We start from the raw sequence: 25,955 nt of genomic DNA, 5'->3' as shown, positions 1-25,955 counted from the left end.
ACCACCTTTCATTTCTTACCTCTTGGTACCTGTTCCCCCCCGCCAACCCCCCTCCCCCCACCACATCCCAATTCCAATTCATCATTATTCCTCTGCCTTCCTGCTCTCCTGCTGCAGTTCTGAGCTTGAATCCCTCTTTGATAAACCCACAGCTATCCTCTGCCTCTCCAGGCATTCTTCGAAGGGCCTACTGAGTCACTCGTTGTTGCCGCCTTACAAGTAACAACCCCAATTGCCCTATCCTCCCCTCAGTGACCTCTACCCAGTGCACCTGCTGGGGGCTAATCTCACCAACCTCCTAGATGTTCTGCTCACCTCATACACCACTGCCCCTTGGACTCTGCCAACACATCAGCAATCATCGCCCCTCTCTGCATTTCCCTCCAGAATATCCACTCATTGGTATTCAAGGCCTTTGCCATCCACAACCTTATTGTGGACGACTGCATTGACATCATGGCTTTGACTACCATTGGCTCACGGGTGGTGATATCTCGCCCTTCATTGAAGCCTCCCTGCCTGGCTATACTTTCCACCATGGTAGCAGTGTGGGTCTTTTCACCAAATCACATCTTGGATCCAGGAGGTAGTGTTAGAGGAGCCGCAGCCCTTGCTCTTGTCCAACAGGTTTGAGGCTCTTACTCCCTGTGAGGATGGGAACGGGGACTGCGGGGAGGATGAGCAACCTGGCCACAGCACCGTGGAGCGGGGTGCCATTCAAGTGGGGGGAGTTAAAAGAAATGTTGTAGTGGCAGGGGATAGTATCGTTAGGGGGATAGATAGGGTTCTTTGCAGGCGAGAGCGAGAGTCCCGAAGGCTGTGTTGTCTGCCCGGTGCCAGGGTTAAGGACATCTCCTCTGGGCTGGAGAGAAACTTGGAGTGGGAGGGGGAGGATCCAGTTGTCGTGGTCCATGTTGGTACCAACAACATAGATAGGACAAGGAAAGAGGTTCTGCTGAGGGAGTTTGAGCAGCTAGGGGCCAAATTAAAAAGCAGAACCACAAGGGTAATAATCTCTGGATTACTACCTGAGCCACGTGCAAATTTGGCTAGGGTAAATAAAATGAGAGAGTTAAATGTGTGGCTCAAAGACTGGTGTGGGAGAAATGGGTTTTGCTTCTTGGGACACCGGCATCAGTACTGGGACAGGAGAGAGCTGTTCCGTTGGGACGGACCTCACTTGGCCAGTGCTGGGACTAGAGTCCTGGCGAATCGAATAACTAGGGCTGTAGAGAGGGCTTTAAACTAATTAGTGGGGGGGAGGTTTTAAGAGAGCGAAAAATAAAAATGACAGCGGAGAAGGCAATAGAGCAAGGTAGCAGTGGGGGAATTAAAAACCAGAGCGTGTCAGGAAGGGACAGAATGTATAATGGTAAAGTAGCAAAAGGGGTAAAAGCAGGAATAAATTGTCAGAAAACATATTTGAAAGTTCTTTATCTGAATGCACGCAGCATTCGTAACAAAATAGACGAGTTGACGGTACAAATAACTACACATGGGTATGATCTGGTGGCCATTACAGAAACATGGCTGCAAGATGATCATGACTGGGAACTAAACATACAAGGGTATTTGACAATTAGGAAGGACAGACAGGAAGGATGGAATCACTGCAAAGACAGAAATGATATTGGGTCAAAGGATCAGGATAGTGAAACAGTTTGGGTGAAGATAAGGAATAATAGGGGGAAAAAGTCACTAGTGGGTGTAGTCCATAGGCCTCCTAACAGTTGCAACTCTATTGGTCGGAGTATAAATCAGGAAATAGTTGGGGCTTGTAATAAGGGAACAGCTATAATCATGGGGGATTTTAACTTTCATATTGACTGGACTAATCAAATTGGGCATGGCAGCCTTGAGGAAGAGTTCATAGAGTGTATTAGGGACGGGTTCCTTGAGCAGTATGTAACTGAACCAACCAGGGGGCAGGTAATCTTAGATCTGGTCCTGTGTAATGAGACAGGATTAATAAAAAATGTCCCAGTAAAGGATCCCCTTGGAATGAGTGACCATAATATGGTTGAATTCCAAATTCAGTTTGAGGGTGAGAGAGTTGGATCTCAAACCAGCGTACTGAGCTTAAATAAAGGAGACTATGAAGGTATGAGAGTAGAATTGACTAAAGTGGACTGGGAAAACAGATTAAAGTGTAAGGCGGTACAAGAGCAGTGGTCTACATTCAAGGAGATATTTCACATCTTTCAAGATAAATATATTCCACTGAGGAAAAAGGGGAGTAAAAGAAAAGACAGCCATCCGTGGCTTAGTAAAGTAATAAAGGATAGTATCCGACTGAAAACAAGGGCATATAAAGTAGCCAAATCTAGTGGGAGGATAGAAGATTGGGAAGCATTTAAAAGCCAGCAAACAATAACTAAAAGATGAATTAAGAAAGGGAAGATAGATTATGAAAGTAAACTAGCAAAAAATATAAAAACAAATAGCAAGAGTTTCTACAGCTATATAAAAAGAAAAAGGGTGGCTAAAGTGAACGTTGGTCCCTTAGAGGATGAGACCGGGAAACTAGTGGTGGGGAACATGGAGATGGCAAAGACGCTGAACAAATATTTTGTATCAGTCTTTACAGTAGAGGACACTAAAAATATCCCAATACTGGACAAACAGGGGGCAATGGGGGGGGGGGGCGGGGAGGAGCTAAACACGATTAAAATCACTAAGGAGATGGTACTCGGTAAAATAATGGGACTTAAGGCGGATAAATCCCCCGGACCTGATGGCCTACATCCTAGGGTCTTGAGAGAAGTAGCAGTAGGGATTGTGGATGCATTGGTGATTATTTTCCAGAACTCCCTGGACTCAGGAAAGGTCCCAGCAGATTGGAAAACTGCTAATGTAACACCCTTATTTAAGAAGGGAAGTAGACAAAAAGTTGGAAACTATAGACCAGTTAGCCTAACATCTGTGGTTGGTAAAATGTTGGAGTCCATTATTAAGGAAACAGTAACAGAGCATTTGGATAAACATAATTTAATAGGACAGAGTCAGCATGGTTTTATGAAGGGGAAGTCATGTTTGACAAATTTGCTTTAATTCTTTGAGGACGTAACATACAGGGTGGATAAAGGGGAACCAGTGGATGTAGTGTATTTGGACTTCCAAAAGGCATTTGACAAGGTTCCACACAAAAGATTACTGATCAAGATAAAAAATCACGGGATTGGGGTTAATATACTGGCATGGGTGGAAGATTGGCTATCTAACAGAAAACAAAGAGTTGGGATAAATGGTTCGTTCTCGGGCTGGCAATCAGTAACTAGTGGTGTTCCGCAGGGGTCAGTGCTGGGACCCCAACTCTTTACAATCTATATTAACGATTTGGAGGAAGGAACCGAGTGCAACGTATCCAAGTTTGCCGATGATACAAAGATGGGAGGGAAAGCAGTGAGTGAGGAGGACATAAAAAACCTGCAAAAGGATATAGACAGGCTAAGTGAGTGGGCAGAGGTTTGGCAGATGCAATATAATGTTGGAAAGTGTGAGGTTATGCACTTTGGCAGAAAAAATCAAAGAGCAAGTTATTATCTAAATGGAGAGAAACTGCAAAGTGCTACAGTACAAAGGGATCTGGGTGTCCTGGTGCATGAAACACAAAAAGTTAGTATGCAGGTGCAGCAGGTGATCAGGAAGACCAATGGAATCTTGGCTTTTATTGCAAGGGGATGGAGTATAAAAACACGGAAGTCTTGCTGCAGTTATACAGGGTATTGGTGAGGCCACACCTGGAATACTGCGTGCAGTTTTGGTTTCCATATTTAAGAAAAGATATACTTGCTCTCGAGGCGGTTCAGAGAAGGTTCACTCAGTTGATTCCGGAGATGAGGGGGTTGACGTATGAGGAAAGGTTGAGTAGGTTGGGACTCTACTCATTGGAGTTCAGAAGAATGAGAGGCGATCTTATCAAAACATATAAGATTGTGAGGGGGCTTGATCGGGTGGATGCGGTGAGGATGTTTCCACTGATGGGTGAGACTAGAACTAGGGGGCATAATCTTAGAATAAGGGGCTGCCCTTTCAAAACTGAGATGAAGAGAAACTTCTTCACTCAGAGCGTAGTAAATCTATGGAATTTGCTACCCCAGAGAGCTGTGGAAGCTGCAACATTAAATAAATTTAAAACGGAGATAGACAGTTTCCTAGCAGATAAGGGAATTAGGGGTTACGGGGAGAGGGCAGGGAAGTGGACGTGAGTCTAGATTTGGATCAGCCATGGTCCTATTGAATGGCGGAGCAGGCCCGAGGGGCCGTATGGCCTACTCCTGCTCCTACTTCTTATGTTCTTACGGTTTCTCCACCTGCTCCAATGCAAGTTGTTGTTGATTGCCCTCACTTGGTTCCACTCTTACTTATCCAATTGTAGCCAGAGAATGACCAGCAATGGTGTCCCTTCCCACTCTTCCTACTACTTCTGGAGTTTCCCCTAGGATCTATCCATGGCACTCTTTTTTTGTCATCTGCATGCTGCCTCTTGGTGACATTATCCAAAGACATGGGAACAGCTGCCACATGTATGCTAATGACACTATGCTCAACCTCTCCATGACTCTCCATATAGCTTACCTTTGCCATCATGTCTGCATATGCAAGGTATAAGGGGTCCTCTTCAATTGCACTGCAAAAGGTGATTTAGAGAGCATTTAATTCTGTAGAATTGTAGTTGTTCTTTTTTAAATATCTGATTAAAACAATCCTATTTTATAAAGATGACAACATTTGAAATTTTGGGGTGACCTTTTGTAAGCAGTCAATCATCAACTATGGTTTTCTAAGTCTTTTAGATCAGGATGAGCTCTTGGGAACATAAGTGAAGGCTTAAGGTAATTTCAATACGAAGTACTTACTCTCTTATCAGTCTTATAAAATAAGCAGAAATAATAGCTGGTACATGATTGTAAATAGCTCTCCTTTTTCAGGTTACAGGAAACTCTTGTTTAAACGGCACCTAAATATCCAGAATTCTCTATTAACCGGCAAAATTCATACTCTGAAAACACCTCAATAACCGGAAATGTTGCCAAGTCCGAGTCTGAGTCTGCCGCGGTGGCCGAGTTAGTCAGTGGGGGTAGTTTTCCAAACTGCCACTACTCGGCTTCTTGGCACTGTCAGAAGTTCAAACACCTCAATAACAGGAGTCTGACTGTTTGTTAAAAATAGCCTCGGTAGATAACCCTCTCTGTCATCCGGAATTTTTAATTAACCGGCACCATCCCGGTCCCGTTAGTGCCGGATACCAGAGAGTTTCCTGTACTTCTACCCTTGTGGTGACTGGATATTTGCGTCTCTGCTTCCCTCAAGATCGGCTCCGGTGGCACAGATTATTGGAGATGCCTGGGTACATCCCAAAGGAGCTCCAACACCTGAAAAAAAATCCCTACTATCTGGGCATCGCTGCATATTCAAAAGGTTTTCTGGGTCTAGATGTCTCCAGGCAAGCCCTCAGGCTAGAATCAAACCCTGGCAAGGGAATTAAAATGCTCTGAATAAACCAGGAACCCACAACCTGTCATGGAGCACCGCTCAAGGGAGTTGAGAGAACAGCAGGTGTTGATCCCACTACAAGCTGGAACAACAGTGGTTTGTCCAACATTTTCTATATTTAATACATTCCCAAAACATAGGAAGTGCTCTCCTTCTACTTCCCTTTTTGGGGTTCTTATTTGATTTTTTTTTACCCAGCAACTACACCCAATAATGTTTATTTTGTAGTAACAACTTATACAAAAGCACAAGAATATCCTTATGTTACCTTCTTTCAGTGAGGGCAGTACGACTGAAGTGCAATATAAGCTGATGAAGTGGATCAGGTTTCTTGTTAAACACTTCCTCCTCCTCTTCTGCGATGGTAGCAGGTTTCTAAGCACATTTAAAGGTTTGTTTTATACCAGTAGATGTAAGACCAAATGCTTAAACTATAAGTCGTACAATTTTATAGACTGTATGCTACAAGAACAATCATATTTAGTATCTGCTAGACTCATTAAAATCGTTAATTCCACTTTTCAAGTTAGAAGCTTTATCTAAGATAATAGCCAATACAGCACATGACCCTGCATCAGTTTTTTTTTAAACTGGAGCCAACACTTCAATCACAAACTTTCTCTCCACTCTTTGTTTTAGTTTTGCATATTAAGCAGATTAGATGATTCTCACAGGGTTCCAAAGTGATAAAAAAATTCCTTAGTACTTCAAATAAACAAATGCATTTTGAAAAACTTACCCTACAAGGCATGCTCATGTATTAGATGGCACAAATGTAGTTCAATTAAAAATGCAACAAATTTCTTAAACAGCATCGATGAAACAGAGCAGTATTGTGTAAGGAACAATACTCCAGATAGGTCACGATAAAAGATAATAACTTAGTAAATTTTCACCGTCAAAATCCAGAGAACTTTAGTCCCATGACAAAAGGTCAGAAAAAGGCTTCTATATGAAATTAAGCCTTGCATGTGTAGTTGCCAAGCTCTCTGATATGTAGAAACCAGGTGGGGTGAAAGTTAAAATGTAGTAGGAGACTTATCCACTGGCTTCTCACCCCAATTTGGATGATTACAATTTTAAATTGCAGGCAACAAGGACTCCTGCCCGAAACCGGCAAAGTCCTTCTTTAAATATGCAGATCAGACTCTGATGATGTCGTTGGGGCCCGAGTGCAGTGTAAACCTGAGACCTAAGCGGGGAATCAGTGGTGGATTCCGTGCAAAGCCAAAGCTGTTGGGAAGTGGATCCAGGGCCAGGAGAGGCACGGAAAGGTTTTACATTTTGTTTCCTTGTGGGTCAGGAGTCCGGGCCCCACAAGGAAACCTTGGGATTCTCCCGCCCCAGGCATCCCTCTCCTCCCCCTCCCCCGACTGCAATGCTTGACAGATTTCCCTCTCCACCCTACCCCGCTCCTGATGACTTACTTTAGTGCTGGGTACCATTCTCTTTGGCTTCCAGTGGCGGTCTCTTGCCGCCTGATTTTAAAGGCCAGGCAGCCAGTTGCCGCCAACATCTGAGCCCGTTTGGTCGGGACATCGGCCAGAGACATGCTGATGAGACCCGGCCATTAAGATCGGCTGAACCTCCCTGCTGCGGCTCCTGGACAGGCCAAACATTCCTAGGCCACGGTCCTATCCGATACTTAAATCGTGTCAATGCAGTGATTCAATCATTGATATTGCACCAATAAATTGCTCTCTGCCTTGCTATCTTTTTCCTTTTCTTTGAAAGCCTAATATACAATCTTCCACCTTCATGCTTGGCATCCTCCTCTCCCTATTCTAAAGCACTCTGAATGTTCTTCGGTTTCAGGAGTGCTATGTAAATGCAAGGCTTTGTTACTGCTCAGTAAATCTGTAAGTTAATTGTAGTGAAACTATAGGAACATTCCCAGTTTTTATGTCAATTTTTTCTTATTTGTTCTCGAGATGTGGGTTATGCCGCCTGCATTCATTGCCCATCCCAGCTCCCCCGAGAAGGTGATGGTGGGTCTTCTCCTTGGACTGCTACAAACCTAGTGGTGATGGTGTTCCCATGATGGAAGTAGGTAGCGAACGGCATGATACTTAACAACTGACGATGAAGGAATAATGATATATGTCCAAGTTAGAATGGTGTGTGTAACTTGGAGGTGATTGTGTTCCCATGACATTGCTGCTCTTGTCCTTCTTGGTGATAGAGGTTGCAGGGGAGAAATGTAATTTACCTTGGTGAGTTCATGTAGATCATACACACTAGATCTGCAGTGTGCCCATGGTGGAAGGATTGGATACTGAATCCGTTGGCATCTAACGAATTGCTCCGTCTTAGGTGGTGTTCAGCTTTCTATGGCAGCACCCATCCAGGCAAGTGGTGACTTTCTATTATACTCCTGACATGAGCTTTGTAGACAGTGGGCAGGTTTTGAGGGTCACGAGGTGAGCCTCTCAGCACAAAGTACCCAGCTTCTGCCCTGCTCTTGTAACCATGGTGCTGGTCCAGTTAATCTTAGTCAATGGCGGCCCCTAAGATGCTGATGGTAGGGAACATAGAGATGGTGGCACTGTTGAAGATAAGGAGTAGATGGCTGGGCTTCTTGTTCGAGATGGTCATTCCCTGGCACTTCTATGGTGCAAACGTTACCTGCCACTCATCAGCACAAACCTGGATGTTATCCAGGTTCTGCTATTGGGTGGCATGGACATGTTTCATTATTAGAGGAGTTGTGAATGGAGATGAATACTGTAGAATCAACAACAAACAAAAGCCTCACTCCTGACATTATGATGAATGGAAGGTCATCTAAAGATGGTTGGGCCAAGGACACTTTCCTGACCAAGATAAGTTATTTTAACCTTTCCAGTTAAACTTATCGGTTCCCTTAACCATATTTGTACTTTTCCACAAGTTATCCACATTCACTTTATCTTGTAATTTGCAAGGCAAGACAGTCCATCCCTGGATGTTGCCAATGCTGTTCATTGGTTGATCCATTGCAAGGCATTTTTAAAAATTCATTCTCATGATGTGGGCGTCACTGGCAAGACCAGCATTTATTGTACATCCCTAGTTGCCCTGAGAAGGTGGTGGTGGCCTTCTTGAACCGCTGCAGGTGAAGATGTTTGCACAATGCTTTTAAGTAGGGAGTTCTGGAATTTTGACCCATCGACGATGAAAGAACGGAGATATATATCCAAGTTAGGATGGTACAAGACTTGGAGGGGAAACTGGCTGGTGTTCCCATGCACCTGCTGTCCTTGTCCTTCTAGGTGGCGGACGTTGTGGGTTTGGGAGGTGCTGTCAAAGAAGTCGAGGCGTTTGCTACAGTGCATCTTGTAGATAGTACACATTGCAGCCACGGTACGCTGGTGGTGGAGGGATGGACATTTAGACTACTTTGTTTTGGATGGTGCAATCCAGGCAAGTGGAGAATATTCCATCACACTCCTGACTTGTGCATTATAGGTGGTGAAGAGATTATTGGGAGTCAGGAGGTGAGTCACTTGCCACAGAATACTCAGCCTCTAACCAGCTCTAGTAGCCATGACATTTATGTGACTGGTCTAGTTGAGTTTCTGGTCAATGGTGACAGCTAAGATGTTGATAGTGGGAGATTTGGTGATGGTAATGTCATTATATGTCAAGGGGAGGTGGTTAGACTCTGTCTTGTTGGAGATGGCCAATGCCTGGCACTTGTGTGGCGCAAATGTTACTTGCCACTCATCAGCACAAGCCTAGATGTTGTCCAGATCTTGCTACATGCGGGCATGTACTGCTTCATTATCTGCAGAATTGCAAATGGAACTGAACTCTGCAATCATCAGCGAACATCCCCACTGCAGAAATAAACTGCAATATCTCTGGAATGATAACCTGCTGCTATCTTGAAGTATTTGCTTTTGTTACAATCTTTGTTTCACCTTATTTACTTGTACCAAAATGTTCTATCTTTGAACAGTCATGAAAAATAGTTTTATGTGATTCCATAACTCAAACATCACTAACATTGCACAATGTGAACTGTACTGTAATGGTAAGACTTGATAAATGAAATTGCAACACAATAAATCTTCCAAAAAAAATTCAACAAAATTGGTGTCCTTACTCCTTTTACATTCAGCACAACAAGCAAGCACAGCCTAGCAACACAGGCACATTCAACACAATTTATAAACATTCATAATTATATATAAACTACATAAACCAACAAACATCTGATAGTTTGTTACAAGGCTCATAAACAACCTCTGTGCAAAGATAATTTTATAAACTGTGCTTCACTGTTCATGTTTTATGACATGATCTTGGTCATTCAGAGCCTTATAACACACTCGGGCAATCTGTTATTCTATATTTAATACATGCAGCAGCAGTTCTATAATGCGTATCAACATTCAGAGTCATGGGTCTCCCCTCATACAACACATATCCAATAAGAAATAAAAGTTAGAGTGGGTAGTGACAGTACGGCACCACAGAGAGGCACAGCGGTTTCACAGCCTTCGTTCCACTCTTGACAACTGTCTGAGTTTTCAAGGAGAAGTGACATACTTCTACATGTGTGAGGGCAAAAGAGTTGTGAACAATCAACCTATGTAACTCTTAGCAACTAGTTACAAAGACAGAAGCCTGGCAGCAGGTCTATTGCCCAACCTCTGGGTCAGATCATTTTACAGAGCCATCAGAGGTGAAAGTAATTTTTAAAACAGAAATGTTATTTTAAATAGAAATTGTGCATTATAAATAGCACTCAGTTGCTGGTTTAGGAATACAGATCGAGTCTCACTCACAGAAGATCTTTCAATCCATTTACAGCTTTGTTACTCCAGGGTAATCAATGCTAGTAGTCAATCATCACTTCTGCTATATGTGTTCTTTCAAATTCAAATTCTGTGTCAAATTCAAGCTGATGAGAGCTAAAGCCAGTCCATCTTACTCAACTCAAAGGTACCTACCATTCACATGTCACAGTAGCCAAGTTCCATTCCACTTTCCAATGCAAAGCAGCAACAAAAATCAACTACCCCAAAACCAGCCTATTATAATTGACAGAGAAAAGTTGCACATATCGTAGACAGCTTGGCAACAGCACTTCTTGCAGAATGCAGCATGGCCACATATGCTGGAGTTAGACACCAGTCACACAGAGGCCAGTACTTACAGCTAAGTCCTCAATTAGTTTCTCCTCAAATGAGTACTCCTCTGTCTCTATCCATGATTTCTGATAACTCTGCAGGAAGAGGTTAACAGCACGATGCCTAGGAAGCGGGAGGGTATAGCAAGATCAGGAGGAGTAGGAGGTGAGATACAGCTTTTAGTAGATTAAGGGAGATTTTATTATTTAAGATAATAGATAAAGACTATTAGTAAAGATTTGTACAACTCCAGTTCTCTGATTGGTCAACGGTGTATCCTGATCACATATCAAAAATCACACTACTCGAAGTGCAGATTGTTCTATAATTTGGTCCCTAAGATTTTTGATTTTGAATAAAGTACAACTCAAATTATTATTTTTTTTTTAAGAAACAGAGATAATGATTAACTTTGTTTCATCTTAAACAGTCACTCACTGTTACGTTGTGGTGAGCTGCGCTCGTCATAAATTTCACACAGATCATTTGTTTTAATTATAATTTCCTACTATACCATAACTAGCTCAAGTATTGGGATCAGTCAACAAAAGGATTCTTGCGTCTTTAAGGACTCCCTGAACTGGGTATTCCTGCTCACACTTCCTTCACTATCTCAAAAGAAATATTGTGGATACACCCTCATCTTCAAAAGTAGTCAGCATAAAATTTTGTGTAACAACAACATTAAACCGCTGCACTGGCTCACTATATTGGAAGCTTAATAAGTATCCTTTTATCTCATTTTTTTGAGTTGCCATCAGGTGTGCAATAAAGCACATTCACAATGAACATGGCAACAAAAACTTGCATTTTTTATATCGCCTTTAACGTAGTAAAAATGTCCCAAGGCGCTTCACAAGTAAGTACAGTGCATATTATTTTTCCTTTTAAATATTTGCACTGTCCTTTTTACCTCTTTCATGTAAGGTTTGCAGAGGTTTTTGGTTGGCAGACTGGCCAATCAGATTCTGTAAGGTTCATTGTACAAATTGAACACGGTAGGTGTGCTAAGGAGAGTGTTTGCTTAGGACAGGAAGCAGTGTCTATCAATCAAATGTTACTTTACCGTCAAAGAGACGATAAGATTCTCAAAATCAGTGTTCTTATGTAGTTTTTCCAGCCACAGGTGTTGATAGGAGTTCAGGAAGTAAATGTTAATTTTGTGTCTAAAGAAAAGGGATACATTTTTTGCATTGATCAACTTAAAAGCACAGATATGTTTCTGAATTAACTGTGGGATACTTCACCATATTGTGTGAATTAAAGCAAAGTTCTTGTAATTATTTTCTCTGCTGATGTTACATATCATTATGTATAATTTTTTTTTAAAGACGTTCATGAATAAGTGTTTGCCAAAGACTCGCATCTGGTCACTCCATTAACTATTCTAGCAATTAATTAAATTTGAAAATGCACAGATGTTCTGTATGATATATAATTAACAAACACAATTTCATGACTAGATTTATAAAATGCTTTTCATTAATAGAAATGTTGTCTGGCAAGCATCTCACAGTTAAAAAGAATTACTTAAGATGCGGGCTTGCAATGTGATTTCTCACATGTCAATCTTGACCAAAGCTGTTGGCAGTGTTGGGGTTAGGCTCCAAGTAGAAATGAAGAATTTTCCTACAAGAAGGGAAGGGAAAAAGGTAACAGAGGAAGTTTACTACACAGGTCCTAGTCCGAACAGTAGAGTGGCAGAACATCTGCTCACCCTCTTGATTGGAGAACACAGCATGGAAGCAGGTTTAAAGAAGATGAGAAAAAAAATGTCAATAATGGTTGGAAGTGATTGTTAACAAGTGTAAAAAAAATTGCTTTATACAAAAAAAAATCTTTAAAATGTAAGGTGTAACTTAAAAAAATAAAATACAAGACAACAGCAAAGGAAGATAAAGAATAAATAGGAGAAATAATCACTAGTATAATTTTTTCTGTATATATGAAAATACAGCAGCACTTCTACCTTGGCAGATTATACAGTGGTGCCATCCTGAAGCAGGCAACCACTGCTCTTTTGCGTTGTTTGGATAACAGTTTGTGCCACCCTGTCTTCTTTGACCGCAATGGTTGCTCCACCTTAGAAAAAATAAAATAATTAACCAGGGATTTACTAGCTTAATAATAGGCTGGGTCTTGCTGGAAAAATAACGGCGTGTTAATGACACAGGCAGTTATTAATACATAAATCGACCAGCAAATTCAGGGGACTGAGAGATATGCTATGAGTTGCGAATCTCCAGATTTTGCTGGCCGATTTACACCGCTCCGCTGTTTGCTTTGCACAAATGGCATCTCACCCTTAGCCTCCCCGTTATTTTTAAGAACTTGCTGGATTTGCACATTTATTGCTCATTAATTTTGCCACAGAAAGTTAAGTCTGGTAATTAACACCTTTTTAATTACATGATAATTGTTAATGCAGTGCCACTCAACCTCTCTAGCCCAGAAATTGAACAATTTAAATGGTGGAGTCTGATTCTTTCAGGTGGCAAATTGTTATTACAGATTTTAAAAATGTCAAATTTTAATTTTTTTCTTACTTTTCTTTTGTCTATTTTTCTCTCTCTTAATCCAATCTTTCTTTCCCTCTCTTTATTTCTCTTCCTGTACCTAATTTGACTCTAATTCATCCACTCTAATTCACCCTCCATCTCAGTCATTCCTCTGTTTCTTTCACAATCCTTTAACCTCATTGATTAAGGAGATACACTGTTGGTCCCATCATTCAGAGGTCCCAGCTGCCTTTTGCTCTCACCACACTGTTATCAGTTCGCACTTCCAGCAAGTTACGGCACAAAAGATTTTGAGCTGAAAAGTGCAGGAAAATTTCTAACTAATGGTGCACACCGTGAGATGGCCCACTCCAGCAAGTTTCAGCCCAATGTGGTATAAAAGAAAGCAAAAAAGAACTTGTATTTCTTTAGTGCAAGTGTCAGCCATGGCTCATTGGGTAAGATTCTCACCTCTGAATCAGAAGGTTGTGGGTTCAAGTCCCATTCAAAGAACTTGAGCACAAAATCTAGGCTGACATTCCAGTGCAGTACTGAGGGAGCGTTGCACGGTCAAAGGTCCCATTTTTCAGATCCGATGTTAAACCGAGGCCCCATCTGCCCTCTCAGGTGAACATTAAAGATCCCATAGCACTATTTCTAAGAAATGCAGGGGAGTTATCCCCAGTGTCCTGGTCAACTTTTCTCCCTCAACCAACATAACAAAAACAGATTATCTGGTGATTATCACATTGCTGTATGTGGGACCTTGATGTGAGCAAATTGGCTATCTCGTTTCCTACATGTCAACAGTGACTACACTTCAAAGTACTTCACTGAATGTAAAGCGCTTTGGGATGTCCTGAGGTCATGAAAGGCCCTGTAAAAATTCAAGTCTTTCATTCTTTTTATCATGTTCGACATCCCAAAGTGTCTTGCAGCCAATGGATTGATATCTCTCATCCTTTAAGTAAGCAAAAAAAGTAAATAATTTTAAAGAATTGTTCCAATAAATCTTTCTTTTCAGGATATATGAGGCCAGATTTTCTGATAAGAATAATGGCGAGGCTAACAGTGCTCACCATTACAATGGAGAACATCTGACAACAACTTCTGGTGTCCGCACATGTGAAGTTAAATACAGAAATCCAGAAGTTGCTGTTAGAGATACCCTGCTGCTCCACAGGGTATGCTGTATCAGCCCTCACCGATAGACTCGGCACTGAAATGGCTGCAACGGCGTGAACTTGGGGTACTTGCCTAATGCCTACTAGTTCCCCACTAAACTCGGCTCGAAAAGTTGGGGCTGGTGTATTCAGGAGTTTTTAACAGCGTAATAATTACTGCTGAACAACCACTTTGACCCGGAAAATTAATGTTTACACGTGTGGAGTCTCATTCCCTCAGAAGAAAATTAATGTTGGAGATTTAAAAAAATTAAAATAATTTTTTTTTTAATTTGTCTATCTTTTATCTCTTTCTGTTAATCCCATCTGTATTTCCCAATCTTTATTTCACTTTCTGTACATCATTTAAATCTATTTTATATTTCCTGCTTTGTACTTCCTGGTTTAAACCTCTATGTCTCAGTGCGGAGTTTTCAATCTGTTTGGTTAAAGAGCCTTGCTGCTCCTTGACCTGCTCACAGATGCCACAGATCCCCTGTAGAGGGTGCCATGCTGGATCAGGTGCCAAATTGGAGCAAGCCTCCGCTCAAAAGCCCGCAAACACTTTGAGAGCAGCTGTCAGAGAGGTGAATGGCGATCGCCGTTCCTTCGCCACTGACCGCAAAATCCAGGCCGTGGTTTATATTTAGTTTACTTGTATTTGTATTATAGAGTTTTATTTTGTTTTTAATTTAGGATGGGTCTTGCCATTTTAATGTTTTATCTGCAGCTCTTAATGGTACTGTCAATGAATATAAAAGTTAATGAAAACCAGAGAGCTGGGTAGATTTAATTTACAATATGAGCATGTACATATTTAGGATTTCTTACCTTAAACTATGGAAACTTTGTGGAGCCAGGAGGAGCACAGGACACATGTTTTTCTCCAAGGCCAGGTCATTACACAACAGATTCATATTCTGAGATCTGGGGATCTCTCTATCACCAGCCTCTATTAACTTAGCTAGTCATTCCGACAGGGGTTGTCCAATCTGTTAAATGTGCCACCCAGTATTACTGAAAATAGAACCAATTGTACTTTGCTTCAAATATCTGAAAGGTTTCCAATAGATTCTGCTCTGAAAAGAATCAATCCTAAGAAACACCCAGAAAATATATAAATATTTTCCCCTGGATCTGTCCAATAGAGTAATATCAAACTTGTCTTCATTTTATTTATTCTTCCAACAATGTATTAACTCTCTGCAGAATTTAGTTGCAGCTCTGTAGCCCTATTGCATACGGAAATCAAGCATTTGATGCATCCAGTTACCAAATTGCTCAAAAGCATCAGTGAGGTCAACAATAAGCATTGCTGCTTGTGGGGCCCTCAACATACATAGAAACATAGAAGATAGGAGCAGGAGTAGGCCATTCGGCCCCTCAAGCCTGCTCCGCCATTAAATGCGATCATGGCTGATCATCCAAATTCAGTACCCGGTCCCTGCTTTCTCCCCATACCCCTTGATCCCTTTAGCCTTAAGAAATATATCCAACTCCTTCTTGAATATATTTAATGAATTGGCCTCTACTGCCTTCTGTGGTAGAGAATTCCACAGGTTCACCACTCTCTGGGTGAAGAAATTCCTCCTCATTTCTGTCCTAAATGGCCTACCCCTTATCCTTAAACTGTGACCCCTGGTTCTGGACTCCCCGACCATCGGGAACATTCTTCCTGCATCTAGTCTGTCCAGTCCTGTCAGAATTTTATAAGTTTCAATGAGATCCCCTCTCATTCTTCTAAACTCCAGCGAGTACAAGCCCAATCGACCCAATCTCTCCTCGAACGTCATTCCTGCCATCCCAGGTATCAGTCTGGTGAATCTTCGCTGAACTCCTTCCATGGCAAGAACATCCTTCCTCAGATAAGGTGACCAAAACTGCACACAATACTCAAGATGTGGTCTCACCAAGGCCCTGTACAACTGCAGCAAGACATCCTTGTTCCTGTACTCAAACCCTCTCGCTACGAAGGCCAACATACCATTTGCCTTCTTAACCGCCTGCTGCACCTGCATGCTTACCTTCAGCGACTTGTGCACAAGGACACCCAGGTCTCGTTGCACTTCCCCTTCTCCCAATCTATTGCCATTTAGATAATAATCTGCCTTCCTGTTTTTGCTACCAAAGTGGATAACCTCACATTTATCCATGTTATATTGCATCTGCCATATCACCCAACCTGTCCAAATCATCCTGGAGTTTCTCGGCATCCTCCTCACAGCACACATGCCCACCCAGCTTTGTGTCGTCTGCAAATTTGGAGATATTACATCTAGTTCCCTTGTCTAGATCATTAATATATATTGTGAATAGTTGGGGTCCAAGGACCGATCCCTGTGGTACCCCACTAGTCACTGCCTGCCACTCGGAAAAAGACCCGTTTATTCCAACTCTTTGCTTTCTATCTGCCAACCAGTTCTCAATCCAAGTCAGTACCTTACCCCCAATCCCATGTGCCTTAACTTTACACGCTAATCTCTTATGCGGGACCTTATCGAAAACCTTTTGAAAGTCCAAATACACCACATCCACTGGTTCTCCCTTATCTATTTTACCAGTTACATCCTCAGAAAATTCCAGTAGATTAGTCAAGCACGATTTACCCTTATTCCGCTAGCTAGGGCACTTGCAAATTTCTTTACAGCCAGGAGTGAAAACCTTTTTATTCTTTGAGATAGCAAAAATGCTGTCTCCTAGATAGAAAGTGAGTATTTTATCCTTTTTTTAATTAAATAACTGGAGAACTAAAAATCTTTTAAATTTTAAAATAGCATAATGATTACATCAGAGATCTACATTCTGTCATCATTAAGAGATACATTCTTATATCATGATGCCAGTTACCAAGAACCGTCTCCAGTGGTTCAATATGCCAATAGTCAAATTGCCATATCATACAACTGTATTTATAATTGGCCATGAGAGTAATGTTTGTTGATTTACATGGGATTACAGTCTTTAATACTGAGTCACATTAATGATTGTAAATGCTTCGCTAGGAGCTCTGGTTACCTGTTCCAAGTGAAAAACAGCAGCCGAAATCTTTTGCACACGTTCCACAACCTTCGGAGGATCCATTCTCTCTTCAGGCTTGGCAATATCTTTATATAAGTTAAGCTGCCATCTAACTGCTGGGTCATCAGACTGTATGGGAGATTGAAGAATCATTAATACAACTATAAGATAGCAACAGGTACGTGATAAAAGCAGATTTTCATCCTGCATCAAATAGGAAATGGTTCTGTCCTTATTTCATATAGCTTTAAATATAGCCAGGGTTAAAATGGAAGTTGCCTTTCCTGATCAAATTTCAAAATGCAGACCAGACCCCGATTGTCTACAAGTCATGAACCAGGTTGTTTGATTTGTAAAGGACTCAGACTTTATCTTTGGTGTTAATTAAGTTGTACTTAGCCATAGCATTAACAGATATGGAGTGGAGATGCCGGTGTTGGACTGGGGTGGACTATATAATGTGTCTATAGGCATCTCTCCACTTCACCTGATGAAGGAGCAGCACTCCGAAAGCTTGTGATTTCAAATAAAACTGTTGGACTATAACCTGGTGTTGTGTGACTTCTTACATTTAACAGATAAGGAGTAAAATTATGACCTTCAAAACATTTTTTAAAAATTCATTCATGGGATGTGGACATCGCTGGCATGGGCAGCTTTTATTGCCCATCCCTAGTTGCCCTTAAGAAGGTGGTGGTGAGCCGCCTTCTTGAACCGCTGCAGTCCATGTGGTAAAGGTACTCCCACAGTGCTGTTAGGTAGGGAGTTACAGGATTTTGACACAGTGACGAAGAAGGATCGGCGATATATGTCCAAGTCAGGATGGTGTGCGACTTGGAGGTGCTGGTATTCCTATGAGCCTGCTGTTCTTGTCCTTCTAGGTGGTAGAGGTTGAGGGTTTGGGAGGTGCTGTTGAAGAAGCTTTGGCGAGTTGCTTCACTGCATCTTGTAGATGGTACATGGAGCCTTCCTCCTCCCGTTAGTTACTTAATTGTCCACCACCATTCACAATTTGATGTGTCAGTACTGCAGAGCTTTGATCTGATCCGTTTGTTGTAGCATCGCTTAGCTCTGTCAGTAGCATGCTGCTTCTGTTGGTTAGCATGCACGTAGTGCTGTGTTGTAGCTTCACCAGGTTGGCATCTCATTTTCAGGTATTCCTGTTGCTGCTCCTGGCATGCTTGTCTACATTCTTCATTGAACCAGAGTTGAATCAAAGAATCATAGAAAGTTACAGCACGGAAGAGGCCATTTCGGCCCATCGTGTCCGTGCCGGCCAACAAAGAGCTATCCAGCCTAATCCCACTTCCCAGCTCTTGGTCCTTAGCCCTGCAGGTTAGAGCATCCCAAGTGCACATCCAAGTACTTTTTAAATGTGGTTATGGTTCCTGCCTCTACCACCCTTTCAGGCAGTGAGTTCCAGACCCCCATAACTCTCTGGGTGAAGAAATTTCCCCTCAAATCCCCTCTAAACCTTCCCCCAATTATTTTAAATCTGTGACCCTTGGTTTTTGACCCCTCTGCTAGGGGAAATAGATCCTTTCTATCCACTTTATCTATGCCCCTCATAACTTTATACACCTCAATAAGGTCTCCCCTCAACCTCCTCTGTTCCAAGGAAAACAGACCCAGCCTATCCTCATAGCTAAGATTCTTTACTCCCAGCAACATCCTTGTAAATCTCCTCTGTACCCTCTCTAGTGCAATCACATCTTTCCTGTAATGTGACCAGAACTGCACGCAGTACTCTAGCTAAGGCCTAACTAGTGTTTTACATAGTTGAAGCATAACCCCCCTACTCTTGTATTCTATGCCACGGCTAATAAAGGCAAGCATTCCATATGCCACCTTATCTACTTGGCCTGCTACCTTCAGAGATCTGTGGACATGCATTACAAGGTCCCTTTGCTCCTCTGCACTACTCAGTGTCCTACCATTTAATGTGTATTCCCTTTCCTTGTTAGCCCTCCCCAATGCATTACCTCACACTTCTCCGGATTGAATTCCATTTGCCACTGTTCTGCCCACCTGACCAATTTATTGATATCTTCCTGCAGTCTACAGCTTCCTTCTTCAATATCAACCGGACAGCCGATTTTAGTATCATCTGCACACTTCTTAATCATACCCCCTATATTCAAGTCAAGATCGTTGATATATACCACAAAAAACAAGAGACCTAGTACTGAGCCCTGCGGAACCCCACTGGAAACAGCCTTCCAGTCACATAAACACCCATCAACCATTACCCTCTGCTTCCTGTCTCCGAGCCAGTTTTGAATCCAACTTGACACTTTGCCCTGGATCCCATGGGGTTTTAACTTCGTGACCAGTCTGCCATGTGGAACCTTGTCAAAAGCCTTGCTAAAGTCCAGATACACTACATCAAATGCACTACCCTCATCTACCCTCGTTACCTCCTCAAAAAATTCAATCAAGTTTGTCAGACACGACCTTCCCTTAACAAATTCGTGCCGACTATCCTTGATTAATCTGTGTCTTTCTAAATGAAGATTTATTCTGTCCTTCAGAATTCTTTCCAATAATTTTCCCACCACCGAGGTTAGGCTGACTGGCCTGTAATTACTCGGTCTATCTATTATGTCCGTGTATAATTGAGACACGGACTGCAGGAGTTGATTATAACAAGTCTTTACTGAATGGAGACAACCTGGAAACTGAAACTACAGAAGCCTGCTAGGGCCTTTTATACAGGGGTGGTCACTGCCGGTACTGCAGTCTGAGACCAGTTATTCCCTTAAAGGTACATACACAACAATTCCTCCCCTTTTAGATAAACAGTACATAACATTCATTTAACAACTAAATAATAACTAATTACAATTACAATTGCTAGATACATTGGTTGAAGTTAAGCAATTATAAGTTCAGTCTTTGAGGCGGCTTCCTGATTCTGTCTGGATAATGCCTCTTTGGGATATCAGGTTCTTCTGGCAAGGTTGAGTCGGGATCAATGTCGTTGTTTGGTTCGTCTGCTTCCAATATCACCGATTCTGCGGTAGATGCAATTGGTACTTCGGTTTCATCGCCAGGTGTATCAGATCGTGGTGTGGAGTTGATGTTTTCCAGTGACTCTAGAATCTGGTCAGCATGGCGTCTTACAATGCTCTCTCCAACGTCCACGGTATACATTAGAGGTCCTTGCCGTGTACAGGTCGTTCCTGGCTGCCATTTCTCTGTGCGGTAGTCCCGGGCCAAAACTGGTTGACCTATCTTAAAACTCCTGGTCGGCCTTTCATTCATATTCTGAAACTGCCTGTTCTCCACATCTCTTCTGACGTTTGGCGTAACCAAATCCAAGCGGCATCGTAGTCTTCGATTGAAGAACATCATGGCTGAAGTTTGGTTGGTAACCGCATGTGTCGCATTCCGGTAGGCAAACAAGAAGTTATCCACCTTGTGTTGTAGGGGTATATCTTCATTACACATTGCCTTGATAGCCTTCTTGAATGTTTGAACAAACCTCTCGGCCAATCCATTAGTGGCTGGATGATATGGGGCGGATGTGTAATGCTCAACACCATTGTTCTTTAAGAACCTCCGGAACTCTTCAGACACAAACTGTGGTCCATTGTCAGAGCAAATCTGTTCAGGCAGCCCATTCCTGGCGAATATGGTTCGTAAGACTGTGATAGTTTTTTCTGTGGTGGTTGAGGACATTTTTATTACCTCTGGCCACTTTGAATGTGCATCCACCGCAATTAAAAACATCGAGTCCATAAAGGGACCAGCAAAATCAATGTGCACCCTTTGCCATGGAGATGAGGGCCACTCCCATGGATGTAGAGGGGCTTGTGGTGGGGCGTTTTGGACCTTCTGGCATCCAGTACAGCTCTTGGTCATCTCTTCGATTTCTCTATCGATTCCCGGCCACCACACAAACGCTCTGGCTAAGTTCTTCATTTTTACCTCTCCCAGATGACCCTCATGAAGCTCATTGAGCACTCTATCCTTCAATTTGGGTGGAATTACTACTCTGGATCCACACATCAAGGTTCCTCTGCACACTGACAGCTGTTCTCTTCTCGGCGAGAATGCTGGCAGCAGTGGTTCGCCATGTGCTGGCCATCCCTTCACCGTTAAATCATAGACCCAGGAGTGTGTCGGGTCATTTCGTGTTTCCTTTTCTATGTTTGCATTCGTCACAGGGAGACATTCGACTATAGTCGAGTGGAATAACTCCACTGGATCCACTGCCAGTTCCTCTTCCACCGTTGGCAACGGTAGGCGCGACAATCCATCAGCATTCCCATGCTGTTTAGTTCCTTTGTACTCAATGTCATATTGGTGTGCCCCTAGGAACAGGGACCACCTCTGTAGCCGTTGTGCCGTCATTATCGGTACGCCCTTCTGAGGGTTGAAAATGGAGACGAGAGGTTGATGATCAGTTAGTAGAGTAAATTTCTGACCGTGCAGGTAGTGATTGAACTTCTTCACCCCCCACACCAGGCTGAGGGCCTCTCTGTCAATCTGGGCGTAGTTACGCTCGGCTGAAGTTAACGAGCGTGACGCAAAAGCTATCGGCCTCTCTGAACCATCAAGGAATTTATGTGACAGTACCGCCCCAATGCCGTAGGGAGACGCATCACACGCCAGTCTTATCGGTAGTGATGGGTTGTAGTGAGCCAATACTTCTCTTGAAGTGATCATGCCTTTACACTTCTGAAAGGCCCGCTTACATTCATCGCTCCATTTCCATGCTACTCCCGTTCGTAGTAGGGCATTCAGTGGATGCAGAATTGTGGACAAATTCGGCAAAAACTTATGGTAGTAATTCACCAATCCGAGGAATGACCTCAGTTGCGCACATTTTCAGGCGCTGGAGCCTTAACTACCGCTTCAATTTTGTCAAGGGACTTATGCAACCCCTCTTCATCAATCAAGTGGCCACAATACGATATCTGTTTCTTAAAAAACTTGCACTTGGGGTGATTGGCTCGTAGCCCATGTTCATGTAGTCTAGTGAGCACCTGCTCTAGGTTGGCAAGGTGTTCACTGTCATCTTCACCTGTCACTGGGATGTCGTCCAAGTAACACTGAGTCCCTGGAATCCCTTGCAGGACTTGTTCCATCGCTCTTTGCCATATCGCCGGAGCTGATGCTACTCCGAATACCAGTCGATTATACTGGTAAAGACCTTTGTGAGTGTTTATCGTGAGATACTTCCTAGAGGATTCTTCAACCTCCATCTGCAAATATGCTTGTGCTAGGTCAATTTTTGTAAAACGCTTCCCTCCAGATAGTGAGGTGAAGATATCTTCTATCCTTGGAAGAGGATATTGTACTGTGTGAAGGACTGGGTTCACCGTCACCTTGAAGTCCCCAGAGATGCGAACCTTCCTTGGCTCCTCAGACTTATTGTTTAACGTTTTCTTCATGACAGGAACGATGGGTGTTGCCCACTCGCTCCAGTCTACCTTAGATAAGACGCCTGCATTCTCCAGATTCTCGAACTCTGCCTCGACGGCTGGGCGAATTGCATATGGTACCGGTCTTGCTTTGAAAAACTTGGGAATTGCATTCTCCTCTATTTTTTTCGAGGCGGTTACGCCTTTAAGAGTGCCCAGTTCTTGTTGAAATACCAGTCTAAACTTATCTTTCTGATCCATTCACGTCCCAATAACGGTGGTCCACCATCTTGCAGAATGTAGAGATACAATTTCCGTATTTTCTTGCCGTTGTATTCGACAGGCACCCTTATTTTTCCTCTGGGGTATACTTTTTGCCCCGTATACGTCCTCAAGACAATGGCTGTCTTTCTCAAGGGTATGTGTGAGAATAGCCGCTCGTAGTCTCGTCAATTCATGACGGTTAGAGCTGATCCTGTATCCAATTCCATTTTGACTTGGGACCCTGCTATCGTGAGGGTGACCCAAATGGTTCGGTGATCCTCTTTTGCGATTACGTTGTGAAGTTTGAGACAGCTTACTCTCTTGTTCTCGGATTCACTATCGCTCATCTGGTCTTCGGAACTACTGTCCGTCATCTTTTGTACTTTCCTGTACTGTTCCTTAGTAGCCTTGCTATTGTCGTTGGTCTTCTTCTTAAACCTGCAAACTCGTGCAATGTGTCCCATCTTTCCGCATTGCCTGCATATTTTGTCCTTGGACCAGCAGTCCTTCTGGTCATGGTTTGTTCTGCCGCAGCGATAACATTTTGCAAATCCCCATGTCATTTCGTGGGTGCCGTATTCCTGTGGCTTTTGTTGTATTTCTGCAGCTCCCCATGCTGCTGCTTCGTATGATACTGCCACGCTGAAAGCCTTATCTAGCGCCAGCTCTTTCTCTGAGAGTAACCTCTTCTGGGTTCCTTCACTCAGGAGTCCACAGACAAATTTGTCCCGTAAGGTATCTGCCAGTCCTGCTCCGAACTGGCAGTGCTTTGATAGCTTGCGTAGTTCCGTAAGGTAATCAGCATTGCTCTCATTTTTATGCTGATTTCTCCTGTGGAATTTAAATCTTTCTGCTATCAGCAGCGGTGTAGGATTTAGGTGTTCCTGTAGGATAGCAATAATTTCGTTAAAACTCTTTGCCTTCGGTTTGGCTGGAGTAATCAGGTCCCGCAATAGGCCGTACGTTCTTGCGCCCATTAAATTTAGCAATACCGATGCCTTTTTCTCATCGGCTATTTCGTTTGCCTCGCAATACACCTCGACTCTTTCCACATACGTGGTCCAGTCTTCTATTGCATTATCGAAGGCAGTGATATCGCCAGTCTTTGGCATCTTGAAAATCTAAGATGGCGACTCCCGCGCTTTGCCTTCGTCCCCGATGGATCAAAATGGCACCTCCCGCGCTTTTCCTTCTTCCCCGCTGAGTTAAGATGGCGCCTCCCACGCTTTCCCGCCGCTGCCGCTGCTTCCAACGCTGTTGCTGGCGATTATATTTATTTTACTATCCTGTAATGGCGACGCCCTATGGTCTTCGTGCCTCCCCGATCGCTGCTGCCAACGCCGCTCTCCGCGGTATTTAAATTTTTCTATCGCGCTTCAATATTTGCTCCGTTAATTGAAGAAGTGTTCCCGTCGTGGAGCGGACCCTCTGGGACACTTCCCTCCCTCTTCTTCGGTCCGAACGCTGCCCGGCTTCGAAGCACCGGCCGCGCCCTGTGTGCTCCACCCTCTCTCTCTCTCTTTGCTTCCCGACTCGCTGCCTGGCCCCGTTGCAGAGCCACCCGATCGAGCTCTAGCCTGCCGCAGCCCAGGAAGGATCAGTGTACTACCTGCCACCAGCCCGATTAGCTGGGAAACCACAGACTGGAGAACAAAGCCTGGCTCTCGACAGTCTCTCCTGCACTTTTCAATTCAATGATTTGGAGGGCGGTTGCCCATGGTCGACGCCCGTTTCTCGAGTTTCTTTGGATTTAAACATTTTTTTTCTTTCTTCTGGCTTCGACCTTCAATAACGTCGTCTGAGGTGCTGTCGAGTTGCAGGTAAGTTTGTTTCTTACTCGTCGCCAGTATTATGTCCGTGTATAATTGAGACACGGACTGCAGGAGTTGATTATAACAAGTCTTTACTGAATGGAGACAACCTGGAAACTGAAACTACAGAAGCCTGCTAGGGCCTTTTATACAGGGGTGGTCACTGCCGGTACTGCAGTCTGAGACCAGTTATTCCCTTAAAGGTACATACACAACACTATCCTTTTCTCCCTTTTTAAACAAGGGTACCAGATTAGCAGTCCTCCAGCACTACACCTGAAGCCAGAGAGGATTGAAAAATGATGGTCAGGGCCTCTGCTATTTCCTCTTTTGCTTCGCTTAGCAGCCTGGGATACATTACATCCGGGCCTGGGGATTTATCCACTTTTAAAGCTGCTGAACCCCTTAATACTTCCTCTCTATGTTTATTTCATCTAATATTTCACACTCCTCCCCCCCGATAGCAATGTTTGCTTCGCCACTCCTTTGCGAAAACAGATGCAAAGTATTCATTAAGAACCCTACCGACATCTCCCGCCTCCACACACAGATTACTCTCATGATCTCTAATACGCCCTACCCTTTCTTTAGTTATCTTCTTACTCTTAATATATTTATAGAACATCTTTGGATTTTCCTTGATTTTACATGCCAAGAATTTTTCATGCTCTCTCTTTGCTTTCCTAGTATAATTTTTAATTGCACCGCTGCACTTTCTGTACTCCTCTAAAGATTCTGGAGTAGTTAGCCCTCGGTATCTGTCATACGCCTCCCTTTTTTTTTTATCCTACCCTGTATGTCTCTAGACATCCAGGGGGCTCTAGATTTGTTAGTTCCACCTTTTTTCTTTAAGTGCACATATTTGGTCTGAACCCTCCGGATCTCCTCCTTGAATTCCTCCCACTGTTCTGACACTGATTTACCTTCAAGTAGCTGTTTCCAGTCCACTATGGTTAAATCCCCTCTGAGCTTAGCAAAATTTGCTTTTCCCCAATTTAGAATTTTTATTCCTGGTCTATCCTTGTCCTTTTCCATAACTACCTTAAATCTAACAGAATTATGGTCACTAGCACCAAAATGCTCCCCCACTGATACACCTACTACGTGCCCAGCTTCATTTCCTAAAACTAAGTCTAGAACCGCCCCCTCCTTTGTTGGGCTTGCTACATACTGGCTAAAAAAGTTCTCCTGGATGCATTTTAGGAATTCCGCACCCTCT

The 25,955-nt window shown here is 43.1% G+C and overlaps 1 protein-coding gene across 8 annotated transcripts in view; it reads right to left on the bottom strand.

Annotated features, from left to right (window-relative positions):
- Positions 1–25,955, bottom strand: part of LOC147109494 (ryanodine receptor 3-like) — a 506,629-nt gene that overhangs the window by 88,412 nt on the left and 392,262 nt on the right. For 6 of the 8 annotated variants that reach the window (XM_086003490.1, XM_086003491.1, XM_086003492.1 and 3 more), the window contains 5 exons: positions 17,290–17,421; positions 12,583–12,695; positions 11,680–11,779; positions 5,765–5,871; positions 4,579–4,630 (listed from right to left, as the gene is read on the bottom strand). In XM_086003490.1, coding sequence (XP_085859616.1) covers positions 4,579–4,630; positions 5,765–5,871; positions 11,680–11,779; positions 12,583–12,695; positions 17,290–17,421 — 504 coding nt within the window. Of the gene's footprint in view, positions 1–4,578; positions 4,631–5,764; positions 5,872–10,639; positions 10,737–11,679; positions 11,780–12,582; positions 12,696–17,289; positions 17,422–25,955 lie in introns of all 8 variants that reach the window. The other 2 variants (XM_086003493.1, XM_086003496.1) reach the window with 1 other exon arrangement.

The sequence above is a fragment of the Somniosus microcephalus genome, chromosome 12, assembly GCF_052327205.1.
Source record: "Somniosus microcephalus isolate GS21.2 chromosome 12, FLI_Smic_1.0, whole genome shotgun sequence".
NCBI classification, from domain to species: Eukaryota; Metazoa; Chordata; class Chondrichthyes; order Squaliformes; family Somniosidae; genus Somniosus; species Somniosus microcephalus.
The sequence above is the reverse complement of the archived record's forward strand: the minus strand, read 5'-3'. Positions and strand labels throughout refer to the sequence as shown.